The 17,370-nt window shown below is 59.9% G+C and overlaps 2 protein-coding genes across 2 annotated transcripts in view; one reads left to right on the top strand and one right to left on the bottom strand.

The window, feature by feature from the left end:
• Positions 1–2,622, bottom strand: part of TRIR (telomerase RNA component interacting RNase) — a 2,871-nt gene extending 249 nt beyond the window's left edge. Inside the window, exons 1-2 of the mRNA XM_033083672.1 lie at positions 2,343–2,622; positions 2,000–2,082 (exon numbers count right to left, since the gene is read on the bottom strand). Coding sequence (XP_032939563.1) covers positions 2,000–2,082; positions 2,343–2,606 — 347 coding nt within the window. The 5' untranslated portion in view covers positions 2,607–2,622. The remainder of the gene's footprint in view (positions 1–1,999; positions 2,083–2,342) is intronic.
• A 215-nt stretch (positions 2,623–2,837) lies between these two features.
• GET3 (guided entry of tail-anchored proteins factor 3, ATPase) lies at positions 2,838–16,310 on the top strand. Its single transcript, XM_033083754.1, has 7 exons — positions 2,838–3,019; positions 4,325–4,472; positions 4,545–4,693; positions 7,282–7,432; positions 10,606–10,713; positions 14,068–14,265; positions 16,156–16,310. The coding sequence occupies exons 1-7, from the start codon at positions 2,853–2,855 to the stop codon at positions 16,285–16,287; spliced, it is 1,053 nt and encodes a 350-aa protein (XP_032939645.1). The 5' UTR covers positions 2,838–2,852; the 3' UTR covers positions 16,288–16,310.
• The last annotated feature ends 1,060 nt before the right edge of the window (positions 16,311–17,370 follow it).

Below are 17,370 nucleotides of genomic sequence, written 5' to 3' on the forward strand. Positions count from 1 at the left end.
ATCCCCCCTCCCAATCCCCCAATTGCCCATCCAAGACCCTAAATTCCCCCTCCAGGACCCCAAATCCCCCCTCCAGGACCCCCAATTCCCCTTCCAGGACCCCAAATTCCCCCCTCATCCCTCCCAGTCCTTCTCCAGGACCACGAATTCCTCCCTCATCCCCACAGTTCCCTCTCTGGAACCCCCAATTCCCCCTCCAGGACCCCAAATTCCCTCTCAGAGAGACCGAGTTCATCCCTCATTGCTCCAATTCCCCTTCCAGGACCCCAAATTCCCCTTCCAGGACCCCAAATTCCCCTTCCAGGACCCCCAATTCCTCCCTCATCTCCCAATTCCCCCTCTAGGACCCCAAATTCTCTCTCAGAGAGACCCAGTTCCTCCCTCATCCCTCCCAGTTCCCCAATTCCCTCTCCAGAACCCCAAATTCCACTTCCCAATCCCCAAATTCCCCCCTCATCTCCCAAATCCCCCTTCCAGGACCCCAAACTCTGCCCTCATCCCCCCAAATCCCCCCTCCCAATCCCCCAATTCACCCTTCAGGACCCCAAATTCTTCCCTCATTTCCCCAATTCCCCATCCAGGACCCCAAATTCCCTCTCAGAGAGACCCCAAGTTCTTCCCTCAGCACTCCCACTCCCCTTCCAGGACCCCAAATTCCATCCTCATCCCCCCAATTCCTCCTCCAGGACCCCAAATTCCACTTCCCAATGCCCCAATTCTACCCTCATGCCCCCAGTTCCCCCTCTGGAACCCCCAATTCGCCTTCCAGGACCCCAAATCCCCTCTCCCAATCCCCCAATTCCACCCTCATTCCCCCAAATCCCCCTCCTAGTTCCCCAATTCCCCCCTCATCCCCCACAACTGCCCCTCCAGGACCCCAAATCCCCCCATCCAGGACCCCAATTCCCCTTCCAGGACCCCCAATTCCACCCTCATCCCCCCAATTCCCGCTTCAGAACCCCAAATTCCCCCTCCCAATCCCCAAATTCCTCCTCCAGGACCTCCAATTTCCTCTCCAGAACCCCAATTCCCCCTCCCAATCCCCAAAATTCCCATCCAGGACCCCAAATTCCTCCCTCATCACCCCAATTCCCCCTCTAGGACCCCAAATTCTCATCCAGGACCCCCAATTCCCCCCTCATCTCCCCAATTCCCCATCCAGGACCCCCAATTCCCCCTCCCAATTCCCCAATTCTCCCTCTGGAACCCCAAATTCCTCCCTCATCCCCAAAATTCCCATCCAGGACCCCCAAATTCCCCCTCCCAATCCCCAAATTCCCCCTCCAGGACCTTCAATTCCCCTTCATCCCCAAAATTCCCATCCAGGACCCCAAATTCCCTCCTCCCAATCCCCCAATTCTCCCTCATCCCCCCAATTCCCCCACCCCGACCCCAAATCCCTCCTCTGGAACCCCAAATCCCCCCTCATCCCCTCAATTCCCCCTCCAGGACCCCAAATTCCCCCTCCCAATCCCCAAATTCCCATCCATGACCCCAAATTCCCCCTCCTAATCCCCCAATTCCACCCTCATCCCCCCAATTCCCCCTCCAGGACCCCAAATCCCCCCTCCCAATCCTCCAATTCCCCCTCTGGAACCCCAAATTCCTCCCTCATCTCCCCAGTTCCCTCTCCAGAACCCCAAATTCCCATCCAGGACCCCAAATTCCGCCCTCATCCCTCCCAATTCCTCCACCCCGACCCCAAATCCCCCCTCTAGGACCCCAAATTCCCCTTCCAGGACCCCAAATTCTGCCCTCATCCCCTCAATTCCCCCTCTGGAACCCCAAATCCCTCCTCCCAATCCCCAAATTCCTCCCTCATCCCCCCAATTCCTGCTTCAGGAACCCAAATTCCCCCTCTGGAACCCCAAATTCCCATCCAGGACCCGAAATCCCCCCTCCCAATCCCCCAATTCCACTTCCAGGACCCCAAATCCCCCCCTCATCCCCCCAATTCCCCCCACCCCGACCCCCAACCCCCCCTCCCGCGCCCCCCAACGCCACCTCCTCGTCCGTCTTTTGCTTCTTGGCCACCACTCCGGTTTTCAGGGCCAGCTTGTTGCCGCCCCGCCGCCGCCCCACCTGGGGAAGGGACACACCTGCCCCGTTACCGGAGGCGACCCCCGGGGGGGCTCCGACCCGCCCCGAACCCCCCCGGAACGGGGGTTTGGAGCAACTCGGCAGGGAAAGAACCGGGGAGGGGCCGCAGAAGCACCGGGACGGACGAGTCCGGCAGCGGCACCGGGGAGGGGGAGCCCCGGGAGAGCCCCCGGGGAGCGGCCCCGGCCGGGCCCCCCTCACGCGTTCGGCCGGGAGGAGCCCGCGGGCCGCCGCGTCCTTACGAAGCTGAGCGCGCCGCCGCTCCTCTTCGCGCCGTCGGCCCCGCGCTGCGGGCCGAGCCCGGTGCTGCCGCCGCCACCGCCGGACGCCTCCGCGGCCGCCGCCGCCGCCTCGCGCTCCCGCTGCTGCTCCTCCGCCTCCATCTTGCGCTTGAACAGCTCCAGGAAGCTGCCGTCATTCGCGAACACGTTGACGCCGCCGCCCGGGCCCGGGGGGGGCGGCGAAGGCGCCTCCGGAGCCTCCCGGTCCTCGCCGCGCGCCGCCATCTTGTCCGCCGCCACCGCCGCCGGCGCCGCCCGATGACATCAGCGCGACCGCCGCCGGCGCCGCTTTATGACGTCACGACGTCCCCGCCGGCGGGGCGGCGTTGCCCGGCAACGCGCTGGGCTCCCGCCGCTTCGCCCCGCCCTCAGCGCGGATTGACGGGCGAGGCGACCAATGGGAAGCGAGAAAAGGGAAGGCGCGGCTGCGTCCCGACCAATCAGCGCGCGGCGGGCGGCGGCGCGGGGAAGATGGCGGCGGCGGCGGCGGGCGGGTGGGCGAGCGAGGCCCCCGAGGAGTTCGAGGACGCGCCCGACGTGGAGCCGCTGGAGCCGACGCTGGCCAACATCATCGAGCAGCGCAGCCTCAAGTGGATCTTCGTGGGCGGCAAGGGCGGCGTGGGCAAGACCACGTGCAGGTGCGGCGGGCACCGGGACGGGACGGGATCGGGACGGGATGGGGTGACAGGCCGGGCTGAGGGCAGAACAGGACGGGGTGTGGGGTCGGGGTGGGATGGAGGAGCGGCCCCGGGAGGGGATGGGGGAGCACGGGCCGGGATGAATCGGGGGGGAACCGGAGCTGGGGGGGGGGGGACACACCTGAGGGGACACCTGAGGGGACACACACCTGAGGGGTCACACACCTGAGGGGACACCTGAGGGGGTCACACGCTCGCCCCGCTCTGGGGGGACCCAGACCCGGACCGGGACCACCCCCCGGTTCCCCCCTCGGTTCCCTCCCCGGTTTCCCCTCCGTTTTCCGCCCCGATTCCTCCCCGTTTCCCCCCCGTTTTCCCCCGGTTCTCCCCGATTTCCCCCCGATTAACCCTCGGTTCCCTCCCTGGTTCTCCCCGTTTTCTCCCCCCGGTTCCCCCCCGGTTTCCCCTCCCAGTTCTCCCTGATGTTCCCCCCGTTTCCCCCCCGGTTCTCCCCGTTTTGCCCCCCCGATTTCACCCCGTTTTTCCCCGTGTTCCCCCCGGATCTCCCCCGTTTTCCTCCTCCGTTTTTCCCCATTTTTCCCCGGTTCACCCCAGTTCAGTTCCTCCCGTTTCCCCCCCGTTTTCACCCCGGTTCTCCCCGGTTCCCCCACTTCGGTTCCTCGTGGTTTAACCCGTTTTTCCCCATTTTCACCCCGGTTTTCCCCGTTTTCACCCCATTTTCACTCATTTTTCCCCATTTTCACCCCGGTTTTCCCCGTTTTTCCCCATTTCCCCCCATTTTCCCCATTTTCACCCCGGTTTTCCCCGTTTTCACCCCATTCTCACCCCATTTTTCCCCATTTTTTCCCATTTTCACCCCATTCCCCCCCCATTTTCACCCCATTTTTCCCCATTCTCACCCCATTCTCACCCCATTTTCCCCATTTTCACCCCATTTTCACCCCATTTCCCCCATTTTCACCCCGGTTTTCCCCGTTTTCACCCCATTTTCACCCGATTTTTCCCCGTTTTTCCCCATTTTCACCCCATTTCCCCCCATTCCCCCCCATTTTCACCCCATTTTCCCCATTCTCACCCCATTTCCCCCCATTTTCCCCCCATTTCCCCCCATTTTTCCCCATTTCCCCCCCATTTCCCCCCCGTTCCCCCCATTTCCCCCCATTTTTCCCCATTTCCCCCCATTTTCACCCATTTCCCCCCATTTTCCCCCCATTTTCACCCAATTTTTCCCCATTTTCACTCATTTTTCCCCAATTTTCACCCATTTCCCCCGTTTCCCCCCAGCTGCAGCCTGGCCGTGCAGCTCTCCCGCGTCCGCGAGAGCGTCCTCATCATCTCCACCGACCCTGCCCACAACATCTCGGACGCCTTCGACCAGAAATTCTCCAAGGTGCCCACCAAGGTCACGGGCTACGACAACCTCTTCGCCATGGTGGGTCTGGGGAGGGGTCCTGGGGCGGGCAGGGAGCCCCCAGCCCGCTCTGAGCCCCCTCCCCACCCTCAGGAGATCGACCCCAGCCTGGGTGTGGCCGAGCTGCCCGATGAGTTCTTTGAGGAGGACAACGTGCTCAGCATGGGCAAGAAGATGATGCAGGAGGCCATGAGCGCTTTCCCCGGCATTGATGAGGCCATGAGCTACGCTGAGGTCATGAGGTGGGCGTGGGGGGGCTCAGGGGGGGGGTTTGGGGGTGGAGAGCGTGGAAAAGGGGGCTGGGAGTTGTGGTTGGGGGCTGGAAGTTCTTGTTGGGGTCTGAGAGTTCTTATGGTGTGAGAATTCTTGTTGGGGTCTGGGAGTTCTTGTTGTGCTCTGAGAATTCTGAGAATTCTTCTTCTTGTGCTGAGAATTTTTATTATGGTCTCAGAATTCTTGTGCTCAGAATTCTTGTTGGGGTCCAGGAATTCTTGTTGGGGTCTGAGAATTCTTGTTGGGGTCTGGGAATTCTCATTGTGGTCTGGGAATTCTAAGAATTCTTCTTGTTGTGGTCTGAGAATTCTCATTGTTCTCTGAGAATTCTGGGAGTTCTTGTTGGGGTCTGAGAATTCTCATTGTGCTCTGAGAGTTCTTGTTGGGGTCTGAGAGTTCTTGGTGTGCTCTGAGAATTCTTGTTGTGGTCTCAGAATCCTTATTCTGGTCTGGGAATTCTTGTGCTCTGAGAATTCTTGTTGTGATCTCAGAATTCTCGTTGTGGTCTCAGAATTGTTGTGCTCTGAGAATTTTTGTTGTCTGAGAATTCTTGTTGGGGTCTGGGAATTCTTGAGGTGTGAGAATTTTTGTTGGGGTCTGAGAATTCTTCTTGTGCTCTGAGAATTCTTGTGGTCTGGGAATTCTTATTGGGGTCTGAGAATTCTTGTGGTGTGAGAATTCTTGTTGTGATCTCAGAATTCTCGTTGTGATCTCAAAATTCTTGTGCTTTGAGAATTCTTGTTGTGATCTCAGAATTCTTGTTGTGCTCTGAGAATTCTTGTTGTGGTCTCAAAATTCTCAGTGTGCTCTGAGAATTTTTGTTGTGATCTCAGAATTCTTGTTCTGGTCTGGGAATTCTTGTTGTGCTCTGAGAATTTTTGTTGTCTGAAAATTCTCGTTGTGATCTCAAAATTCTTGTGCTCTGAGAATTCTCGTTGGGGTCTGAGAATTCTTGTGGTGTGAGAATTCTTGTTGGGGGTCTCAGAATTCTCATTGTGATCTCAGAATTTTTGTTGTGCTCTGAGAATTCTTGTGCTCTGAGAATTCTCGTTGTGGTCTGAGAATTCTTGAGGTGTGAGAATTCTTGTTAGGGTCTGGGAATTCTTGTTGGGGTCTGGGAGTTCTTGTGGTTTGAGAGTTCTTGTTGTGGTCTGAGAATTCTTGTTGGAGTCTGAGAATTCTCGTTCTGCTCTGAGAATTTTCCTTGTGCTCTTAGAATTCTTGTGATCTCAGAATTCTTGTCATGGTCTGAGAATTCTTGTTGGGGTCTGGGAATTCTCGTTGTGGTCTCAGAATTGTTGTGCTCTGAGAATTTTTGTTGTCTGGGAATTCTTCTTGTGGCCTGAAAATTCTTGTTGGGGTCTGGGAATTCTTGTTGGGGTCTCAGAATTCTTGTTGGGGTCTGAGAATTCTTGTTGTGATCTCAGAATTCTCGTTGTGCTCTGAGAATTTTTGTTGTTTGAGGATTTTTGTTGGGGTCTGGGAATTCTTGTTGAACTCTGAGAATTCTGGTGGTCTCAGAATTCTCGTTGTGGTCTCAAAATTCTTGTGCTCTGAGAATTCTTTTTGTGCTCTGAGAATTCTTGTTGGGGTCTCAAAATTCTCAGTGTGCTCTGAGAATTTTTGTTGTCTGGGAATTCTTGTTGGGGTCTGGGAATTCTTGAGGTGTGAGAATTTTTGTTGGGGTCTGAGAATTCTTGTTGTGCTCTGAGAATTCTTGTGGTCTGGGAATTCTTCTTGTGGCCTGAAAATTCTTGTTGGAGTCTGAGAATTCTTGTTGGGATCTCAGAATTCTTGTTGGGGTCTGGGAATTCCTGTTGGGGTCTGAGAATTCTCGTTGTGGTCTCAGAATTCTTGTTGAGCTCTGAGAATTCTGGTGGTCTCAGAATTCTCGTTGTGGCCTGAGGATTTTTGTTGTGCTCTGAGAATTCTTGTTGGTGTCTCAGAATTTTTGTTGGGGTCTGAGAATTCTTGTTGGGGTCTGGGGATTCTTGTTCTGGTCTGAGAATTCTTGTTGGGCTCTGAGAGTTCTTGTGCTCTCAGAATTTTTGTTGTGCTCTGAGAATTCTTGTGGTCTCAAAATTCTTGTTGGGGTCTTGAGAATTCTTGCTGAGGTCTGAGAATTCTTGTGGTGTGAGAATTCCTGTGGTGTGAGAATTCTTGTTGTGATCTCAGAATTCTCATTCTGCTCTGAGAACTCTCGTTGTGCTTTCAGAATTCTTGTGGTGTGAGAATTCTTGTTGGAATCTCAGAATTCTCGTTGTGATCTCAAAATTCGTGTGCTCTGAGAATTCTTTTTGTGCTTTGAGAATTCTTGTTGGGGTCTGGGAATTTTTGTTGTGGTCTGGGAATTTTTGTTGAGGTCTGAGGGGATGAAAGGGATGTATTTCTCTGTGGTGGTGCTTGGTTTAACCCCCCCTGTCCCCCCCAGGCTGGTAAAAGGGATGAATTTCTCGGTGGTGGTGTTTGATTTAACCCCCCCTGTGCCCCCCAGGTTGGTAAAAGGGATGAATTTCTCGGTGGTTGTGTTTGATTTAACCCCTCCTGACCCCCCCAGGTTGGTAAAAGGGATGAATTTCTCGGTGGTGGTGTTTGACACGGCCCCCACGGGGCACACCCTGCGCCTGCTCAACTTCCCGACCATCGTGGAGCGCGGCCTGGGGCGCCTCATGCAGATCAAGAACCAGATCAGCCCCTTCATCTCACAGGTGGGGGGGCTGGGGGGGGTCCTGGGGGGGGTCACAGAGGGGTCCTGGGGATGGGATTTGAGTCCTGGGGGGTCACAGGGGGGTCCTGGAGGGGCCTGGGGGGGACTGGGGGGGCCTGGAGGGGTCACAGAGGGGTCCTGGGGGGGCCTGGAGGGGTTCTGGGGGATCCTGGAGGGGTCCTGGGGGGGCCTGGAGGGGTTCTGGGAGGGACCTGGGGGTGGGATTTGGGTCTGGGGGATGGGATTTGGGTCTGGGGGGGGGTCCCAAAGGGGTCCTGGAGGGGTCCTGGGAGGCCTGGAGGGGTTCTGGGAGGGACCTGGGGGTGGGATTTGGGTCTGGGGGATGGGATTTGGGTCTGGGGGGGGGTCCCAAAGGGGTCCTGGAGGGGTCCTGGGAGGCCTGGAGGGGTTCTGGGAGGGACCTGGGGGTGGGATTTGGGTCTGGGGGGGCCCAAAGGGGTCCTAGGGGGGCCTGGAGGGGTCACAGGGGGTGGGATTTGGGTCTCGGGGGGGTCGTGGGGGATCCCAGAGGGGTCCTGGAGGGGCCTGGAGGTGGGATTTGGGTCTGGAGGGTCCTGAGGGGGTCCTGGGGGGGGTCCCAGAGGGTCCTGGGGGGCCTGGAGGGGTCACAGGGAGTGGGATTTGGGTCTGGGAGGGTCCCAGAGGGGTCCTGGAGGGTCCTGGGGGTGGGATTTGGGTCTGGAGGGGTCCCAAAGGGGTCACAGGGGGTGGAATTTGGGTCTGGGGGGGGTCCCAAAGGGGTCCTGGAGCATCCTGGGGGTGGGATTTGGGTCTGGGGGGGTCCTGGGATGGGTCCTGGGGGGGCCTGGAGGGGTTCTGGGGATGGGATTTGGGTCTGGGGGCTCACAGGGGATGGGATTTGGGTCTGGGGGTTCCTGAGGGGTGGGATTTGGGTCTGGGGGCTCGGATTTGGGTCTGGGGGCTCACAGGGGGCTGTCCCACCCCCCAGATGTGTAACATGCTGGGGCTGGGGGACATGAACGCTGACCATGGGACTGGGGGGCACTGGGGGGTTCTGGGGGGTTCTGGAAGGTTCTGAAGGATGGGATTTGGGTCTGGGGGTTCCTGGGGATGGGATTTGGGTCTGGGGGTGTGATTTGGGGCTGGGGGCTCACAGGGGGCTCTCCCACCCCCCAGATGTGTAACATGCTGGGGCTGGGGGACATGAACGCTGACCAGCTGGGACTGGGGGGCACTGGGGGGTTCTGGAGGGTTCTGAGGGTTCTGGAAGGTTCTGAGGGGTGGGATTTGGGTCTGGGGGCTCGGATTTGGGTCTGGGGTCTCACAGGGATCCCTGTGACCCCCCAGATGTGTAACATGCTGGGGCTGGGGGACATGAACGCTGACCAGCTGGGGCTGGGGGACACTGGGGGGTTCTGGAAGGTTCTGGAAGGTTCTGGAAGGTTCTGAGGGATGGGATTTGGGTCTGGGGGCTCGGATTTGGGTCTGGGGGCTCACAGGGCCCTGTCCCACCCCCCAGATGTGTAACATGCTGGGGCTGGGGGACATGAACGCTGACCATGGGACTGGGGGGCACTGGGGAGTTCTGGGGGGTTCTGGAAGGTTCTGGAAGGTTCTGAGGGGTGGGATTTGGGTCTGGGGGCTCAGATTTGGGTCTGGGGGCTCACAGGGAGGTTATCCCACCCCCCAGATGTGTAACATGCTGGGGCTGGGGGACATGAACGCTGACCAGCTGGGACTGGGGGGCACTGGGGGGTTCTGGAGGGTTCTGGAAGGTTCTGGAAGGTTCTGGAAGGTTCTGAGGGATGGGATTTGGGTCTGGGGGTTCCTGAGGGTCAGATTTGGGTCTGGGGGTGTCACACAGCCCTGTCCCACCCCCCAGATGTGTAACATGCTGGGGCTGGGGGACATGAACGCTGACCATGGGACTGGGGGGCACTGGGGGGTTCTGGAAGGTTCTGGAAGGTTCTGGAGGGTTCTGGAAGGTTCTGAGGGGTGGGATTTGGGTCTGGGGGTTCCTGAGGGATGGGATTTGGGTCTGGGGTCTCACAGGGATCCCTGTGACCCCCCAGATGTGTAACATGCTGGGGCTGGGGGACATGAACGCTGACCAGCTGGGGCTGGGGGGCACTGGGGAGTTCTGGAAGGTTCTGGAAGGTTCTGAGGGATGGGATTTGGGTCTGGGGGCTCGGATTTGGGTCTGGGGGTGTCACACAGCCCTGTCCCACCCCCTAGATGTGTAACATGCTGGGGCTGGGGGACATGAACGCTGACCATGGGGCTGGGGGGCACTGGGGGGTTCTGGAAGGTTCTGGAAGGTTCTGGAGGGTTCTGGAAGGTTCTGGAAGGGGTTCTGAGGGGTGGGATTTGGGTCTGGGGGCTCACACAGCCCTGTCCCACCCCCCAGATGTGTAACATGCTGGGGCTGGGGGACATGAACGCTGACCATGGGACTGGGGGGCACTGGGGGGCACTGGAGGGTTCTGGGGGGTTCTGGAAGGTTCTGAGGGGTGGGATTTGGGTCTGGGGGCTCGGATTTGGGTCTGGGGGTTCCTGAGGGTGTGATTTGGGTCTGGGGGCTCACAGGGGGCTCTCCCACCCCCCAGATGTGTAACATGCTGGGGCTGGGGGACATGAACGCTGACCAGCTGGGGCTGGGGGGTTCTGGAAGGTTCTGGGGGGTTCTGGAAGGTTCTGAGGGATGGGATTTGGGTCTGGGGGTTGTGATTTGGGTCTGGGGGTGTCACACAGCCCTGTCCCACCCCCCAGATGTGTAACATGCTGGGGCTGGGGGACATGAACGCTGACCATGGGACTGGTGGGCACTGGAAGGTTCTGGAGGGTTCTGGAAGGTTCTGAAGGATGGGATTTGGGTCTGGGGGCTCGGATTTGGGTCTGGGGGCTCACAGGGGATGGGATTTGGGTCTGGGGGTTCCTGAGGGATGGGATTTGGGGCTGGGGGCTCGGATTTGGGTCTGGGGGCTCACAGGGGACTGTCCCACCCCCCAGATGTGTAACATGCTGGGGCTGGGGGACATGAACGCTGACCAGCTGGGACTGGGGGGTTCTGGAAGGTTCTGGAGGGTTCTGAGGGGTGGGATTTGGGTCTGGGGGCTCAGATTTGGGTCTGGGGGTTCCTGGGGGTTGTGATTTGGGTCTGGGGGTGTCACACAGCCCTGTCCCACCCCCCAGATGTGTAACATGCTGGGGCTGGGGGACATGAACGCTGACCAGCTGGCCTCCAAGCTGGAGGAGACGCTGCCCGTGATCCGCTCGGTCAGCGAGCAGTTCAAGGACCCGGTGAGACTGGGAGCACTGGGAGGGACTGGGAGGGACTGGGAGGGACATGGGGGGGACTGGGGGGCACTGGGAGGGACTGGGGAGGGACTGGGAGGGACTGGGGGGGACTGGGAGAGGGACTGGGAGCACTGGGAGGGACTGGGAGGGACTGGGATGGACTGGGAGGGACTGGGAGGGACTGGGGGCACTGGGAGGGACTGGGGGGAACTGGGGGGGACTGGGGACAAGGACAGGGACTGGGAGGGACTGGGGGACTGGGAGGGACTGGGAGGGGACTGGGAGGGACTGGGGGGGACTGGGAGGGACTGGGAGGGACTGGGAGAGGACTGGGAGGGACTGGGAGGGACTGGGAGTGACAAGGACAGGGACTGGGAGGGACTGGGAGGGACTGGGAGGGACTGGGGGGAACTGGGAGCACTGGGAGGGACTGGGAGAGGGACTGGGAGGGACTGGGGAGGGACTGGGGAGCACTGGGAGGGACTGGGGAGGGACTGGGAGGGACTGGGAGGGGACTGGGAGGGACTGGGAGGGACTGGGGGGGACTGGGAGGGACTGGGGGGGGCTGGGGGGGGGCTGGGGACAAGGACAGGGACAAGGACAGGGACTGGGGGGGACTGGGGGGGACTGGGAGCACTGGGAGGGACTGGGAGGGACTGGGAGTGACAAGGACAGGGACAAGGACAGGGACTGGGGGAACTGGGAGGGACTGGGAGGGACTGGGGACAAGGACAGGGACAAGGACAGGGCTGGGCCAGTCCGGGCACATTCCTGAGGGGATGAAGCCCCCGGGGATGGGCAGGGACAGGGACAGGGACAGGGACAGAGATGGGGACAGAGATAGGGACAGGGACCCTCAGGGCAGGGACAGAGATGGGGACAGGGACAGGGCTAGGGACAGCTGGGGACAAGGACAGGGACATGGGGACAGGGACAGGGATGAGGAGCTCTGGGGACAGAGACAGGGATGGGGACAGAGATGGGGACAGGGACCCTTCAGAGCCCTGTGAGCACCTGGGGGGTGGCACGTGTGTCCCTGAGTCCTGTGTCCCCTTGTCCCTGTGCTGCTGGCTGTGCTGGCACTGTCCCCGTGTCCCCAGTGATGTCCCCAATGTCCCCCCAGGAACAAACCACGTTCATCTGCGTGTGCATCGCCGAGTTCCTGTCACTGTGTGCCCGTGTCCCTGCTGTCCCTGTGTCCCCATGTCCCTGGTTGTGTCTGTACTCCTGTCTGTGTGTCCCTGCTGTCCCCAATGCTGTCATCACTGATGTCAGTGATGTCCCCAATGTCCCCACTGTCCCCCCAGGAACAAACCACGTTCATCTGTGTGTGCATTGCCGAGTTCCTGTCACTGTGTCCCTGTGTCTGTGTGTCCCCAATGATGTCCCCAATGATGTCCCTGCTCTCTCTGCTGTCCCCAATGATGTCCCCACTGTCCCCAGTGATGTCAGTGATGTCCCCACTGTCCCTGTCCCAGGAACAAACCACGTTTATCTGTGTGCGCATCGCCGAGTTCCTGTCGCTGTGTCCCCGTGTCCCTGCTGTCCCCAGTGATGTCCCTGCTCTCTCTGCTGTCCCCAATGATGTCCCCACTGTCCCCAATGATGTCCCTGTCCCAGGAACAAACCACCTTTATCTGTCTGTGCATCGCCGAGTTCCTGTCGCTGTGTCCCCGTATCTGTGTGTCCCTGTGTCCCTGTGTCTGTGTCCCCATGTCCCCAGTGATGTCCCCACTGTCCCCTCAGGAACAAACCACCTTTATCTGCGTGTGCATCGCGGAGTTCCTGTTGCTGTGTCCCTGTGTCCCCAATGATGTCCCCAATGCTGTCCCCAATGGTGTCCCCTGTCCCTGTCCCAGGAACAAACCACGTTCATCTGCGTGTGCATCGCCGAGTTCCTGTCGCTGTGTCCCTGTGTCTGTGTGTCCCCAATGGTGTCCCTGCTCTCTCTGCTGTCCCCAGTGATGTCAGTGATGTCCCCAATGATGTCCCCAATGTCCCCACTGTCCCCTCAGGAACAAACCACGTTTATCTGTGTCTGCATCGCGGAGTTCCTGTCCCTGTGTCCCCATGTCCCTGTCCCTGGCTGTGTCCCTGCTCTCTCTGCTGTCCCCAGTGATGTCAGTGATGTCCCTGCTGTCCCCAATGTCCCCTGTCCCTGTCCCAGGAACAAACCATGTTCATCTGTGTCTGCATCGCAGAGTTCCTGTCCCTGTGTCCCTGTGTCTGTGTGTCCTTGCTGTCCCCAATGATGTCCCTGCTCTCTCTGCTGTCCCCAGTGATGTCCCTGATGTCCCCAATGATGTCCCCTGTCCCTGTCCCAGGAACAAACCACCTTTATCTGTGTGTGCATCGCCGAGTTCCTGTCCCTGTGTCCCTGTGTCCCCACTGTCCCCAATGATGTCAGTGATGTCCCTGTCCCTTTCCCAGGAACAAACCACCTTTATCTGCGTGTGCATCGCGGAGTTCCTGTCTCTGTATCCCTGCTGTCCCTGGTTGTGTCTGTACTCCTGTCTGTGTGTCCCTGCTGTCCCCAGTGATGTCCCTGCTGTCCCCACTGTCCCCCCAGGAACAAACCACGTTCATCTGCGTGTGCATCGCGGAGTTCCTGTCGCTGTGTCCCTGTCCCTGGCTGTGTCCCTGCTGTCCCCAATGATGTCCCCAATGTCCCTGTCCCTGTCCCAGGAACAAACCACCTTTATCTGTGTCTGCATTGCCGAGTTCCTGTCGCTGTGTCCCTGTGTCCCCAATGCTGTCCCCAGTGATGTCCCCAATGTCCCCTGTCCCTGTCCCAGGAACAAACCACCTTTATCTGTGTGTGCATCGCGGAGTTCCTGTCGCTGTGTCCCTGCTGTCCCCAATGATGTCAGTGATGTCCCTGCTGTCCCCAGTGATGTCCCTGCTGTCCCCAATGATGTCCCTGCTGTCCCCTCAGGAGCAAACCACGTTCATCTGCGTGTGCATCGCCGAGTTCCTGTCGCTGTGTGCCTGTGTCCCTGGCTGTGCTGTCACTGTCCCTGCTGTCCCCAGTGATGTCAGTGATGTCCCCAATGATGTCAGTGATGTCCCCAATGTCCCCTGTCCCTGTCCCAGGAACAAACCACGTTTATCTGTGTGTGCATCGCGGAGTTCCTGTCTCTGTGTCCCTGTCCCTGGTTGTGTCCCTGCTGTCCCCAGTGATGTCAGTGATGTCCCTGCTGTCCCCAGTGATGTCAGTGATGTCCCCAATGATGTCCCTGTCCCTTTCTCAGGAACAAACCACGTTCATCTGCGTGTGCATCGCGGAGTTCCTGTCGCTGTGTCCCCGTGTCCCTGTGTCCCCAATGATGTCAGTGATGTCCCCTGTCCCTGTCCCAGGAACAAACCACGTTCATCTGCGTCTGCATCGCGGAGTTCCTGTCGCTGTACGAGACGGAGCGGCTGATCCAGGAGCTGGCCAAGTGCCGCATCGACACGCACAACATCGTGGTGAACCAGCTGGTGTTCCCCGACCCGCTGCGGCCCTGCCGCATGTGTGAGGCGCGCCACAAGATCCAGGCCAAGTACCTGGACCAGGTAACGCACCTGGGGGTTTGGGATTGGATTTGGGGGGGCTCAGGAGGGGTTTGGGACAAGTACCTGGAGCAGGTGAGGGCACCTGGGGGCTGGGGGGCCTTGGGACAGGTACCTGGACCAGGTAATGCTCACCTGGGGGGTTGGGACAGGTACCTGGAGCAGGTGAGAGCACCTGGGGGGTGGGATTGGATTTGGGGGGCTCAGAATGGGGTTGGGATGAGTACCTGGACCAGGTGAGGCCACCTGGGGGGTGGGGGGCCTTGGGACAGGTACCTGGAGCAGGTAACACACCTAGGGGGTTGGGATGAGTACCTGGACCAGGTAACACACCTGGGGGGTGGGACAGGTACCTGGACCAGGTGAGCACCTGGGGGGTGGGATGAGTACCTGGAGCAGGTGAGAGCACCTGGGGGGGTTTGGGACAGGTACCTGGAGCAGGTGAGGGCACCTGGGGGGTGGGACAGGTACCTGGGCCAGGTGAGGGCACCTGAGGGCTCAGGAGGGGGTTGGGACAGGTACCTGGAGCAGGTGAGAGCACCTGGGGGGGTTTGGGACAGGTACCTGGAGCAGGTGAGAGCACCTGGGGTTTGGGACAGGTACCTGGAGCAGGTGAGAGCACCTGGGGGGTTTGGGACAGGTACCTGGAGCAGGTAATGCTCACCTGGGGGGGCAGGAGGGGGTTGGGACAAGGAGCTGGAGCAGGTGAGCACCTGGGGGGTGTGTGGACCAGGTAATGCTCACCTGGGAGTGTGGGGTTGGATTTGGGGGGCTCAGGAAGGGTTTGGGACAAGGAACTGGACCAGGTGAGCTCACCTGGGGGTTCAGGAGGGGTTTAGGACAAGCACCTGGACTGGTGAGCACACCTGGGCTGGGAGCTGGGGGCTCAGGAGGGTTTTGGGACAAGTACCTGGACAGGTAATGCTCACCTGGGCTGGGGGCTGGGCCTCTGGTGGGGCAGGAGGGGTTTGGGACAGGTGCCTGGGACAGGTAATGCACCTGGGGGCTCAGGAAAAGTTTGGGACAAGGACCTGGACCAGGTAATGCTCACCTGGGGGTGTGGGATGAGGCAGGAGGGGTTTGGGACAAGGAGCTGGAGCAGGTGAGCACCTGGGCTGGGGGCTGGGGGGCCAGGAGGGGTTTGGGACAAATACCTGGACCAGGTGAGCACACCTGGGCTGGGGCTGGGGGAACAGGAGGGGTTTGGGGGTCTCAGGAGGGCTTTGGGACAAGTACCTGGACCAGGTAATGCTCACCTGGGAGTGTGGGATTGGATTTGGGGGCTCAGGAGTGGTTTGGGACCAGCACCTGCACAGGTAACACTCACCTGGGGGTGTGGGGTGGGATTTGGGGGTCTCAGGAGGGATTTGGGAGGCTCCAGGTGAGGTTTAGGTGCACAGGTAACACTCACCTGAGGGGTTGGGTGGGGTTTGGGGGGGCCCAGGATGGGTTTAGGACCAGCACCCGCACAGGTAACACTCACCTGGTGGGTTGGGTGGGATTTGGGGTGGGATTTGGGGGTCTCAGGAGGGGTCTGGGGGTCTCAGGAGGGATTTAGGATCAACACCTGCACAGGTAACACTCACCTGTTGGGTTAGGGGAAGATTCCAGGTGTGGAATTCAGGTCTGGGACCCCCCCAGACCTTTTGGGGTGGGCGAATTTCGGGGTCCCTCCTCCCTCCAGCTCTGAGACCCCTCCCCAATCAATTTGGGGAACTCTGGGGGGGTCCCCAAACCCAAAAAACCGAATTTTTGGGAGGAGGGAAGGGGCGGAGTTTATTCAAATTAACCCCACCCCCAGCACGGGGGGAGGGGCGGCTCTGGGGGGGTCGGGGGGAATTTGGGGAGGGTCCGGGGGTCCCTCCCGAGCCCCCCACGCCCCCTCCCCCGCAGATGGAAGATCTCTACGAGGATTTCCACATCGTGAAGCTGCCGCTGCTGCCCCACGAGGTGCGGGGGGGGGACAAGGTCAACACCTTCAGCTCGCTGCTGCTCGACCCCTACCAACCCCCCAGCCCCAAATAACCCCCCCGAGACCCCCCCGGACCCCCCCCGACCCCCACAAACCGCCCCCAGCCCCAAAATCCCCCCTCATTCCCGAGGGGAGGGGGAGGGGAGGGGGCACAGCTCTTTATTTATCCCCCCCCAGGAGGGGGAGGGGGCCCCGCTCTCCCCTCCCTCACCCCCCCCCAAGGGCTGTGCGGACCCCCCCCCCCCGATTTTGGGGAGGGGGAGGGGGCGGATTTGGGGGAGAAATGGGGAGGGGGGCGGGTGTGTAAATAATAAATTTGAGAAGCAAAACTCGCGTCGGGGTTTTTTTTTGGGGGGGGGGTCTGGGTGGGTTTTGGGGGGGGTCGGGGTGGATTTAGGGAGGGTCGGGGTGTATTTGAGGGGGGGTCCGGGTGGATTTTGGGGTGTCCGGGTGGGTTTGGGAGGATCAGCGTGGATTTTGGGGGGGGGGGTCCGAATGGGTTTGGAGGGTCAGGATTGATTTTGGGGGGGGGTCGGGCCGGATTTTGGGGGGGGTCCGGATTGATCTGGGGGGGTCCAGGTGGATTTGGGGAGGGGTCCGGATGGGTTGGGAGGGTCTGGACGGATTTTGGGGGGGGTCCGGTTGGATTGGGGTGGGTCCAGATTGATTTGGGGGGGGGTCTGGATGGTCTGGGGAGGATCCCGGTGGATTTGGGGGGGGGTCCGGACGGATTTTGGGGGGGTCCGGACGGATTTTGGGGGGGTCCGGGTGGATTTAAGGGGGGGTCTGGGTGGGTTTGGGGGGTTCAGCTGGGCTGGGGGAGGTCCAGATTGATTTGGGGGGGGGGTCCGGGTGGATTTTGGGGGTCGGGGTGGATTTGGGGAGGGGTCTGGATTGATTTGGGGGGGTCCGGTTGGGTTGGGGGCGGTTCCGGATGGGCTGGGGGGGGGGTCCGGGTGGGTTTGGGGGATCCGGACGGATTTTGGGGAGGGGTCCGGATTGATTTGGGGAGGATCTTTATGAATTTCGGGGGGGTTCGGACGGATTTGGGGGGGGGTCTGGATGGTCTGGGGAGGTCCAGATGGATTTGGGGAGGGGTCTTGATGGATTTTGGGGGGGGTCCGGGTGGGATTTTG

Source organism: Catharus ustulatus, chromosome 33, assembly GCF_009819885.2.
Source record: "Catharus ustulatus isolate bCatUst1 chromosome 33, bCatUst1.pri.v2, whole genome shotgun sequence".
Taxonomy (NCBI): domain Eukaryota; kingdom Metazoa; phylum Chordata; class Aves; order Passeriformes; family Turdidae; genus Catharus; species Catharus ustulatus.

What these genes read in the sequence shown, in the direction of transcription:
- GET3 (XM_033083754.1), top strand. Translation starts at nt 2,853, where the DNA reads ATGGCGGCGGCGGCGGCGGGCGGGTGGGCGAGCGAGGCCCCCGAGGAG. An exon ending in AGCTACGCTGAGGTCATGAG is followed by an intron (nt 4,694 to 7,281) that starts GTGGGCGTGGGG and finishes TGACCCCCCCAG; the next exon opens with GTTGGTAAAAGGGATGAATT. An exon ending in AGGCCAAGTACCTGGACCAG is followed by an intron (nt 14,266 to 16,155) that starts GTAACGCACCTG and finishes CCTCCCCCGCAG; the next exon opens with ATGGAAGATCTCTACGAGGA.